The 12,067-nt window shown below is 40.7% G+C and overlaps 1 protein-coding gene across 1 annotated transcript in view; it reads left to right on the plus strand.

The window, feature by feature from the left end:
- The window catches only part of dnah6 (dynein, axonemal, heavy chain 6), a 55,420-nt gene that overhangs the window by 28,394 nt on the left and 14,959 nt on the right, over nt 1-12,067 (plus strand). Inside the window, exons 48-65 of the mRNA XM_032536380.1 lie at nt 793-939; nt 1,079-1,152; nt 1,277-1,431; nt 1,960-2,191; nt 2,274-2,426; nt 3,204-3,344; nt 3,985-4,227; nt 4,437-4,604; nt 4,898-5,133; nt 5,900-6,044; nt 6,686-6,802; nt 7,100-7,223; nt 7,472-7,668; nt 8,427-8,630; nt 9,417-9,542; nt 9,626-9,790; nt 10,526-10,593; nt 10,814-10,994. Of these exons, the coding sequence (XP_032392271.1) occupies nt 793-939; nt 1,079-1,152; nt 1,277-1,431; nt 1,960-2,191; nt 2,274-2,426; nt 3,204-3,344; nt 3,985-4,227; nt 4,437-4,604; nt 4,898-5,133; nt 5,900-6,044; nt 6,686-6,802; nt 7,100-7,223; nt 7,472-7,668; nt 8,427-8,630; nt 9,417-9,542; nt 9,626-9,790; nt 10,526-10,593; nt 10,814-10,994 (2,876 nt within the window). The remainder of the gene's footprint in view (nt 1-792; nt 940-1,078; nt 1,153-1,276; nt 1,432-1,959; nt 2,192-2,273; nt 2,427-3,203; nt 3,345-3,984; nt 4,228-4,436; nt 4,605-4,897; nt 5,134-5,899; nt 6,045-6,685; nt 6,803-7,099; nt 7,224-7,471; nt 7,669-8,426; nt 8,631-9,416; nt 9,543-9,625; nt 9,791-10,525; nt 10,594-10,813; nt 10,995-12,067) is intronic.

A 12,067-nucleotide genomic window follows, 5' to 3' on the forward strand; every position in this document is an offset into this window, starting at 1 on the left:
TAAATCTTTGTACCTCCACAGCTTGGGGCACAGCTGGGATTTATCTCTTCAAGCCACATTACCAACATTTATGGGCTCTGTCTCAGCCTCATGCTCCCAAATTGTCTGCACCATCACCCTCTCTGCTTCCTTCCCTCTCTCCCTCCTCCCTCTCTTCCTTAACCCAGCAGGCATCATTATAGCATGAAGATAAGCTGAAGTGACTTCTACGACGGTTTTCTGTACACCACTTGTTCCATATAGCTAGAGTGCATTACTCAAACACACAGTTCCCCTTAGCAGTACATACCATTGGTAAGGGGTAATAAACTGACACCCGCTCTTCCCATTTTCTTATATTGCAGACATCACATGGCCTCTCTCTACACAACGTCTTTTTCTGTTTTGTTGTACTTTAAATATATCCTTTGCATCTTCATATGGCTTCATAACAAGTAAGGAAAGCAGCTGTTAAAAGTGAGCAGAAGAAACATTTTTGGAGACACTTTTCCCAACAAGCCACTTAAGTACTTCATTTTATTTATATTACATTTTTCATTTTATGTATCTTGCATCTCTACAACGTTTTCCACTGTGTTGACAATTGTTATCCAATCAAGCTGTGTCTTACTTTTTTGTTGTGCTCTTCTTGGTTTTCTTCCTTTTGTTTTCTTGAAGCTCCCTTTTTTCATCCTTACATTTATTTATTTCTTATCCTTTTTCTCCTATGTACAGTATGATACATTTAAGATAAGTACAACTGAACAATTCTCCTTTCCGTTCATCTTCCTGTTGACATGTCTTGATGTCTAGGTATGCTGCAGTGTGAGCCAAGTCAAGTGAGAGACAGGAACCAGATTTTCCGTCTCTTCTGCCATGAGTGTCAGCGTGTGTTCCACGACCGACTCATCAACAGCCAAGATAAGACCTATTTCAACACCATCGTCTCTGAGATGGCCAGTAAGAACTCGGTCTCAAAGGCTGTCCCGATTACTCACTTTTCTAAATGCACACACTTTCACAGTTCACTCCCGCCATTTTCCACTCATTTTGCATCTTTGCAGTAGCCCTCCTTTGACCCTCTCTCTCTGACTACCAGGTAAATATTTTGGCATTAACTTGGAGCCCTCATACTTTGTGACTCAGCCCATCATATTTGGAGACTTCATCAAGGCCAGATTCTCTCTTCTTAATGAAAATGCTTGACAAATTCAGAAATTTTTATTTCTAGATTGAAACCAAAATACCTGACAACATTTATTTAATACAATTGCTCTTCATCTAATAATCCCTGTAGGTGGGTGCAGAGAAAGAAGATCGTCTGTATGAGGATCTGACAGACATGAATAAGATTCAGGTTGTTCTCCAAGATTACCTCGATGATTACAACATGACCTTCTCCAAGGAGACAAAGCTGGTTTTCTTCCAGGACGCCGTCGAGCATGTCTCCAGGTGTGTATACACAAACTTGCACCACTGAATTGCCAGATTTTTTGTAAGGCAACTTCTTAGTTGGTGGTAACAGATTTAAGCTGCAGGTGGTACAAACTGTGAGAAGAGAGTTACAACAATAAGAAAAGAATATCTAGAAAGTCACTGTGACATGCTCAAGTAGTGTTTGTCACACAAATGTTGCTGCTGATGGTAAGGTGATTAACATTTTTGGATGTGGTTTGATTATTGGTGATTATGTTATTTGTGTACATCAAGACTTCGCTTATACAAATGTATTCTACAATTATCAGTATTGTATCACTGCATTTCACTCCAAAGAAATTCTGATCTTTAACAATACAAGCGAGTAGTCAGTAGGTGGGGCTACACAGTCTTTTTCAAAGACCCTCTCAAAGGATACGTGGCTTACGTGACATTGAACCTGTGAACTGTATACAATAACCACATAATAATATAAAATATAATAATCTTACTTTTTTGTTTAAAAAATAGTGACAGTGCTATTTTTCTTATCTTTTACTGTAGGATTTCCCGCATGATTCGCCAGGAGAGAGGCAATGCCCTGCTAGTGGGGGTGGGGGGTACAGGCAAGCAGTCGCTCACTCGGTTGGCATCCCACATGTGTGGGTACCGCTGCTTTGAGATCGAACTGACTCGAGGCTACAACTATGACAGCTTCCATGAAGACTTGAGAAGACTCTTCAAGATGGCTGGTGTGGAGGGCAAGAATATGGTGTTCCTCTTTACAGATACCCAGGTATGATGGATGGACTGATATGAACATGTGGGTGCCTGCAGATTGCTTTTTAACCTTAGAGGTGTCCACTCCACTGTTGTAGATTGTGGTGGAGGAGTTTTTGGAGGACATCAACAACATGCTGAACTCTGGCGAGGTGCCCAACCTTTTTGAAAAGGATGAGCTGGAACAAGTACTAGCTGCCACCCGCCCTAAAGCCAAAGAGGCTGGAATAAGTGAGGAGAACAGGGATGAGGTAAACAAACACTGTAAAAAAATATATATATGTAAAAAGAAAAAAAAAAAAATATATATATATATTCAGGCAGTACAAATATAGCACCGTATCTGATCCAAGACACTGGCAGATTTGCCCACCTAATGTTTGCGATGTTCAGATAAAATCCAGAGATCATCAGTATCACAAGCTGTCAGTAGCCAAGATAAGACAAGATAAATGTCATTGTCCCAAAAGGGGAATTTGTTCTTGGGCAATGTGCTGCACAGAGCTGCAATCAACTTAAGACAACACGTAGCCAACAAGACAGTACAGTGGTACACAGTAATAAATGCCATACAACAAAAATGCCACGTGAGGTAAAATATATAAATACATAGGCATTCTATAAATGAGGAAATAATTCATAATACTATAGTGCATTATGCATACAACTAAATGCAACAGTGCCTCATGCCTTATGGACTACATAAGGATAAACCTGTTTTCTTATCTGTTTTCTTTAGTGTTATAGACGTTTGGATAAAGGAAAGCTTGAAGCGTTTGATTTTACATTTGCTGGCTGTCATGTCTAATTAAGATAATTAAGAGGTTCCATAAATTTTTTTAAAAACAACACACAGTGCCTCCCACAGAGGGCAAAAATAGCCATAGTTGAGTCAAGAGCAGTTGGTTAAAGTCCGTGGCAGCAAACAAGCTGTATGAAAACAACAGCCTTTAATGTTATCTGCCAGCTGACACCAACGCTTCAGATATTATGGAGTCTCTGCATATGTATGTGTGTGTTGCCCTCAGGTGTTCCAGTATTTCATCTCTCGTGTACGGGAGAAGCTGCACATCGTTCTGTGTATGAGTCCTGTGGGGGATTCCTTCAGGTCCCGCTGTCGTATGTTTCCTTCACTGGTTAACTGCTGCACCATTGACTGGTTTGTGCAGGTATGCTGAGATTGGTCAAATTTTCCCGACCATATCTAGTCATAGATACTTACTTCGTTTTTGGTTTGGGGATTCGGAATATAATATGATTATGTAATTATCATACATAGAAAACCATAGAATATAAATACACATATTCTATATGGTACACACAGCAGGTTATAGGGATACATAGGATTTATCACTCTCCATGTCTTGAACCAGTCTGCAACGCCATTCTTCTTTCAATCTATCTTGCATTTCAGCCATTCCTCGCAGCTATACCCAAAATGTAATAGTTTTTTTTACTCTGACATAATCTTTCAGACCCTACTTTCTTCATATTGCATTTTTCTTGTTATACCACTGTTCTCTCCCCCTCCACCATTCTGTTCACCTGTCCTTTAGTTTATGACTTTCTATCCATATTGTTCCATTCATTATTTACTAGCAAATTCAATATATATTTTTTTTCTCAGTTGAGGAAGCTTGTAATTGCTAATCTTTACAGAATGCCTTTATTATTGTATTTGTACTTTTGCATGGCTTTCTGCATTGCTATTCTGTTGAATCATCATGTAAAAAAATAACTAAAAACTGTATTTCCTTGCTATTCCTTGCTATCGTTATCTCACTCCTTCCTCTTTCCCCCGGTACCCAGTGGCCTCATGAGGCGCTGCTCTCTGTCTCTGAGACCTTTTTCCAAAATGTGGACTTTGGCAACGATGAGCTAAAGCAGAGCTTCTCAGCCATGTGCGTGGAGATACATGTGAGTGTTACTGATATGGCTGAGCGCTTCTACACAGAGCTGAGACGCCGATACTACACCACACCAACCTCCTACCTGGAGCTCATCAACCTCTACCTGTCCATGCTAGATGAGAAGAGACAGCAGTTAGTGCTTGTAAGTCTGACCATGAAAATGCAACAAATGTCAAGTGATGAGTTGAAGGCTGTGTTCTTAATAATGAACTGTAATCTTAGAGGAAGTAGCAGCTAGTGGTTTGTAGTACTTGTGAACAATTTTCTTTATTTTGTAGTCTAAAAGTTGTCTAAAAGCTTTGTATGCATAATATACCTGTGTGTGTGGGGGGGGGGGTTGTTTTTGTATAGGCCAGGGATCGTGTGAAGAATGGTCTGACCAAACTGCTGGAGACCAATGTGCTTGTGGATACAATGAAAGTGGACCTGTCTGCTCTGGAGCCAGTGCTGAAACAAAAATCTATTGATGTTGATGCCCTCATGGAGAAACTGGCTGTAGACCAGGAGAGCGCTGACAAGGTGTGTGTGTGTGTGTGTGTGTGTGTGTGTGTGTGTGTGTGTGTGTGGTGTGTGTGTGTGTGTGTGTGTGTGTGTGTGTGTGTGTGTGTGTGTGTGTGTGTGTGGTGTGTGTGTGTGTGTGTGTGCGCAATACTACGTAATACGTGCATGCACGCACTCATTCTAGTTTTACCATCAAGCTTTCAAAAGTGTGTCTGTTGTTTCCTATAAGGTACTGAAAATCATGAAACTGTTCTTCTTATTGCTGGAGTGTATGTGTATGTATATATCATACAGAAATATCCCTTCAACAGGTGCGTAAAGTAGTGACAGAGGACGAGGCCATGGCCAAGGTCAAAGCCGAATACACCCAGGAGATAGCTGCTGATGCCCAGAGGGACCTGGATGAGGCTCTGCCAGCCCTGGAGGGTGCCAACCAGGCCCTTAATTCTCTTGACAAGGCTGATATCTCTGAGATCAAGGTGTTCACCAAACCCCCTGACATGGTCATGACCGTCATGGAGGCTGTCTGCATACTACTCGGCTGCAAGTCAGTGTGCTTCTCTCACCCTAAAATACAAGACTTTTCTCCCTCAAAGACGTTTTATTATTATAATCACAATCATCACTGTTGCCAACTGGCATGTATAATATCTATTATCGGCATCATTTTTGTAATTCCAAAAATGATGAACATCCTTATAATCACAATCCTCTCTGTTGTTTTGCAGGCACTCTGCCAAAAGTTTCGGGCCTATTTTTTAATCCTACATATTTGTAGTCAGCATCCAGAGGGATTACCTTGCCATCTCATGACTCAGCATGCATCAATCTCTAAATTCCATCAGTTATTAATCTTCTGCATTGCTGCACTAACTCCAATCCTTCCCAATATCCTATCTACTCTTACTATCAACCACCCGCTGTTTGTCCCGCCACAGACTAGCTCTATGTAGAACTCTCACTGACTTAGCACTAGGACAAATTACATAAATGTGTGATATATTGATTGATAAATCAGATTTTTAGTCTTTCTGTTAAATGTCATTTGTATTTGTTGGATGTCAAAGTAGAATCAATTGTATTTATGGTATCATGACCTACAGTAGTTTACATTAGCATGTCCCTTGATTATTTATAAGTAAAATTTAATTCTTTCTTCGTTGATTCTTATGTCAATTGAAAACAGCAATTGAAAGTTTCAGGAAGGGTTTGCCACATAAACTGTAAATTAAGCCGCACATGCACACATATTAATAGTGATTGTCTTAGGCCCCATTTTTCACTGCTCCACTAACATGCCTGTCTTCCTACAGACCGGACTGGCCCAATGCCAAGCAATTACTGGGAGATGCCAATTTCCTTAAGCGTCTGACGGACTATAACAAGGACAATATCAAGCCTCAGATTTTGCAGAAGTTGCAAAAATACATCAACAACCCTGATTTCATACCTGAGAAGGTTTGTTTGAATTCCATGCCAAACACTCTGATATGTCAGTCACATTGTTTGGAGTAGGGCTCAGAGTAAACAGACTGTGGTGAAATTGGCTTTGAAACAGCTTTAAAAAAAAAATAATCTAAAATAAATAAAAATGTGTATAGCACAAAGTGTTTCACAACAGCAAATTACAATAGCATGAAAGATCATTTGAGTAATATTTGACTAAAAATACAGTATATATAGTTATGTTTTGAAAATAAAATAATGCATATATGCATACATACATACAGTATACATGAATACATACATACATAGTGTGTAAGTGTGAGAGTTGAATAGAAACTGGAAAATAACTGCTTAAGTTTTGATAATGTGGTTGGATAATTATGGTCATATGGACTAGGGATTGATTGATTTGCCTCATTACCGATAAAGTAAATTAATTAAAAATAAAAATTTAATTTTCACTATTAATCCATATCAGTTCCAAATATTGATTATTGGTTTTGTTAACTACTAATAATTGCAATCGGCCTTGAAAAAACAGTATCGGTCAATCCCTAATATGGACATTGGATATGTAGATTGTGTGAAACATAATACAGTGTGCTTCACTGTTTGCTGCTTGGTGAAATTCCTTATTTTCTTATTGCTGTTAGGTAGAGAAGGTATCTAAATCCTGCAGATCAATGTGCATGTGGGTCAGAGCAATGGATCTTTACTCCAGGGTCCTCAAAGAAGTTGGCCCCAAGAGAGAAAAACTGGCCAAGGCACAGGTCAGTAACACTCAGTAGAGTGCAGTAGGCATTCAGGTTTTTAATATACATGCAATTACAATTTAATGGAATGTGCTTTACATACTCTTGCTTAAAATCATAATGATACCTATTCTAAGTCTACTGCAATCAAAGAATTCTTCCCGTAAACACCAGTCCATTCTCTATTTTCACTCAAAATTACCCTGCATACATTGGACCAAATAATGAGATAAACACTGAGAAACAAAATTCTCTAAAATGGTTCATTAATAGTATTTTCCCCATTCCTTTCTTTTACTATTCCAACCATTGTAGGAGGAGCTAGATATCACTGTGGCAACACTGAGGGAGAAGCAACAAATGCTTCAGGATGTGGAGAACCAGATCAAGGTCCTACAGGATAAGTTTGACAGCAGCATAAATGAAAAGGAGAAGTTGGGTAAGGGGTGTGCACTTTATATGTAACCTTATTAAACTTTTCCTGAGTTTTAAACTGCCCCACTGCATATTTTATATGAATTGAACATCTGCAAAAAAGCTCTCATTTACATTTATGCTATCCCTTTCAGTATTTAAGGAGTTTATTATTACCCATTGGAATTGAAGGAAAAAAAAAATGTCTGTCAGCATTTACGTTGCTAATAGTCTTTTTTCTTCTCTCTTTGTGACCTCCCTCTATCCTTAAAGTTGACAACATGGCTCTGACAGAGGCTCGGTTGGCCAGGGCAGGGAAGCTAACTTCTGCCCTAGGTGATGAGCAAGTACGCTGGGAACAAAGTGTTGCCTTGTTTGAGCAAGAGATCATCAACGTCGTGGGGAATGTGTTCATTGCAGCTGCTTGTGTGGCCTACTATGGAGCGTTCACTTCCCACTATAGACAGCTGGTGGGTACAGGGGATTAGGTGCAATACAGAGCTTTTTAGGACTACTCTATGAGCTCACTCCATAGTCTTAGACCATGGGTCTCAAACTCGCGGCCCGGGGGCCAATTGCGGCCCGCGGGATGATATTTTGTGGCCCCCTACTTGACATCAAAGTTAAGTGTTAGTGCGGCCCGCCCGTTCTGAAACTTTTTGTCATTGCGCATGTCACTTATGGGCTACCGTAGTAGTCTCCTGACAGCGGCGTAACGGTTGTCAAGCTAGCTAAGTACTCTTTGCGGCAAATGCCTGAGGTTTGACAATGTGATGTCTGTTGTTGTGAAATTCACCAACCATATCAGATCTAGGGGCTTAAAGCCAAATGTTTGGAGGAAATAGTTGTTGTTTTTTTGGAATACTTGATGCGGCCCAGCCAAACCCAGACTCTACTTCCAGCGGCCCCCAAGTAAGTTGAGTTTGAGACCCCTGTCTTAGACTTTGTTGCAATACAGTACACCCCTTTATGTTTAGGTGTTCATAGGACAGCAATTAACCCCAACTGTGTCTCAAGATTGTACTTCTGCTTTCAGATGCAATTCCCAGAGCAGAATAAATATATGTTAATGGAACTAACCTAATTTTGTTTGTACATTATTAAACTGAAGAAGTACATTGTTGAAATCAGTTATAAGAAAGTTATTAAGAAAGGAGGAAGATTACAAAATATGCAAGATACAAAAACCAGCCAAAGAAAAGAGTGTGTGTGTGCCCCCTTTCCCCAGCTAATTGACCAGTGGATAATACAGTGCCAGGAACTGAACATCCCCATCAGTTCCAGTTTCAGCCTGATCAACATTCTGGGTGACCCATTTGTTGTCCGCCAGTGGAACACAGAAGGTCTGCCTCGTGATGCTGTCTCTACGGAAAACGCGATCCTGGTGACCCAGGGCCGCCGCTGGCCACTTATGATAGACCCACAGGATCAGGTGAATTAGAAACTGGGATTAAAGAAGCATTCGTTCAGCGTGTTTCAGGCATCAATTAGTAGGACAGTTTGTTGTGATTAATCAGTCAATCAGTTTATTATCTTGAGACTTGCATTTTCCAAATTCCACACATTGTGTTGAAAACCCAAGTAAATACTGATAATGCGGTACCAGGGTAAAGGACAACAAGAACAAAAAAAATCTCTCTCAAAATAGAGCTTTTTGTCAGACACAATCAAAGTCAGAGACTGGTTCCTGCCCCAGGAAACAAACACACACACACACACACACACACACACACACACACACACAGTTCCAAGCTTCCCCACACAGAAAGGACATAAACTAGCTCACTCAGACTTACAAACATGTAGAGGATGGAATTATTGCCACAGCTTCAGTTTTGACGCCTCCATTCAGCTAACTGCTCCATATTTTGTTGACCACTGACACGTCCATTTTTCTCTCCTGTCTTTAGCTGTCTTTTCTCCTCCATCCCTGTAACTCTGTCTGTTGTCTTTTTTTCTGAGTACAGATGTCCTGTTTTACTTTACATAGACGGAGGAATGCAAATATGGGTATATAAGTTGTTTGTGTAATGTTTCATGTATGACATTGAGCATGATCACATACAGTAATGCGTGTGTTTTTACCACTGTGCTACCACTGATATAGTCTCCCTTCATTGCATCAAATGCTAACATTTAGCATGTTATTTTTGTTTACAAAACATGTAAAAAGGCCATTTGTATCAAATTAAAAAAAGGTTATTTCTTTCACCCTCAGGCCAACCGATGGATCCGTTCCAAAGAGGCCAAGCATGGTCTCAAGGTGATCAAGCTAACAGACCCAAGTTTTCTCCGTACCCTAGAGAATGCCATACGAATGGGCATGCCTGTACTTCTAGAGGAGGTAGGAGCACACTAAAAAACAAAACATAACATTCCAATTAATAATTGGGTATAAATGTACATTTTTGTATTGTGTGTGTATAGTTGAAGGAAACCATAGATCCAGCTCTGGAGCCCATCCTGCTGAAGCAGACGTTTGTAACTGGTGGACGGACATTGATCCGACTCGGCGACTCAGATATTGACTATGACAAAAACTTCAGGTTCTATATGACCACCAAGATGGCCAACCCACACTACTTACCAGAGGTAAGGACAACACACACAAACACAGGCACGCACGCACACACACACACACACATACGCACTCCTCTTTAAATGTCCATATTTGGTTAATCGTGCATTAATTGTGTATCTGCTGCAATGCCTGTTCACTATGGAGTCTTGGATTAGATGAACACCAACACACCTGTCGGTTGCCTTAAGGTTTTTCCCCAAGCAGCAACCAGATATTTATTGGCTTGCAAAAAGAGAGCACGTTTTGTGGACCAAGAGAAACAGTACAAGAAAATAACATTTGTACTGGTACAATTACTGCTTGGCTTTCTCTAATGGCGCTAGCTAAGGTCAGTTTTTGCTGGAATTGTAGAGATGTAGTCACGTGCCAGCTCGCTGACTATGGCCTTTTTTCAACGCCAGCCCAGGAGAGCAGGAACATCATGTGAATGCCAACCTTTATTCCTGTGTTAGTTCAAACCAGCAGTGCATCAAGGCAGTAACTTAGACAACAAGAACCCAGTGTTGGAAATCAGCTTTCAAATACACGAAAGATTAAAAGTGGCATGGCAGTAGATTGATATGCAAATTGTTTTTTGGACACATGGAATTGTGGCTTTCACTTGTGTGTGTGTGTGGTGTGTGGTGTGGTGTGTGTGTGTGTGTGTGTGTGTGTGCGTGTGCGTGTGCGTGTGTGTGGTGTGTGTGTGTGTGTGGTGTGTGTGTGTGTGTGTGTGTGTGGTGTGTGTGTGTCCTGTTTCCCTTCAGGTGTGCATCAAAGTTACAATTATCAACTTCACCGTTACCAGGTCTGGCTTGGAAGACCAACTGCTAAGGTACATGCATGCATAGACAGAAATAGGAGACTAAATCTTTTCCAAACCATCTGGACCGCATTTGCAACCTTCTATACAACTCTCTTTACCTCAGTAATGACTCTTTGCACTTGACATAATCTCAGACTATTTTTAGCTAGTGATATTTTGATTTGATTGATTTCCCCCACATTCTTTTCTCTACCTCAATCTTTCTGCTACACATTTTTCTCTCCCTCAGTGATGTGGTACAACTGGAGAGTCCACATCTGGAGCAACAGAGGAATGAGTTGATTATGCGCATCAACGCTGACCGCAACCAGCTAAAAGCTATCGAAGACCGCATCCTTAAGCTTCTCTTCACCTCTGAGGGGAATATACTTGACAATGAGGAGCTGGTTCAAACTCTCCAGGAGTCAAAGGTGAATCTTAAATCAGGCAAAGGGCATGTAGATATTTTCATCATATACAAATCATCATTTCCACTTAAAGGTCCATGGCATGAAAATGTCACTTTATGATGTTTTTTAACATTGATATGAGTTCCCCCTGCCTGTCCCCCAGTGGCTAGAAATGGCAGTTGGTGTAAACCAAGCCCTGGGTATCCTGCTCTGCCTTTGAGAAAAGGAAAGTTTGTATGGGCAAATCTGGAATCTTCCTTTTATGATATCATAAGGGGAAAGGTTACCTTCTGTTTTCTCAGCTTTGCCCGCCCAGAGAATTTGGCCCGCCCATGAGAAAGAGAGAGACACCATGGCTTGCAAACAAGCAAAGCATGGCAGTTGTTCAAGGCCACACCCCCACCCTCCATCATGCCCCCCCCCATCGCTCTCTCCTCCTCAATTGCATTTAAAGCTACAGACACAGAAATGGCACATCCTCAGGATAGCTCATTGTGTATGGAGCTAGAACAGTGACAGTAACCTGTGGTATTGAAAATAAAATTTGGCATTGAAACAACACATATTGGCAGTGAACAATGCTGAACTGATATATAAAACACAAAAAGTAATAATTTCACAATCCTATGATATTATTTCACTTTCACATTTGTTTGCAAGTATAGCTGCTGACTGACACCACACACTCACTAACAGGAAGAACCTTTTCCCAGTTTTAGGGGATGTCAGTGAACACTTTCTGCCTGTTAATGGGTATGTGATTTGCATAGAAACCTGTCAGTCAGCAGCTCTACTTCATTGTGATTAGAGGAGAGTTATGGGGGCGGGGCGGTAAGGTTCTCTACCAGTGTTAGTGGCAGGTAGAGAGAGCGGAGCTTGTCCTCTTAATAGTTCCATGACGAAGCTAATGAGCGATTCAAGCCTTGCGCACCAGCAATAGAAATTACTGTTATTATAAATACTAGATAATAGACGATAGATTGACATCCCCGGCGGGAGACTTAGTTACAATTAGTCACAAGTTAGCTGACGTGTGCTAACCATGGATGTATTAAGAGAACAGTGCTAACCTCTGCCAAAACTGCACAGATTCT

Source organism: Etheostoma spectabile, chromosome 2 (genome assembly GCF_008692095.1).
Source record: "Etheostoma spectabile isolate EspeVRDwgs_2016 chromosome 2, UIUC_Espe_1.0, whole genome shotgun sequence".
Lineage (NCBI taxonomy): Eukaryota > Metazoa > Chordata > Actinopteri > Perciformes > Percidae > Etheostoma > Etheostoma spectabile.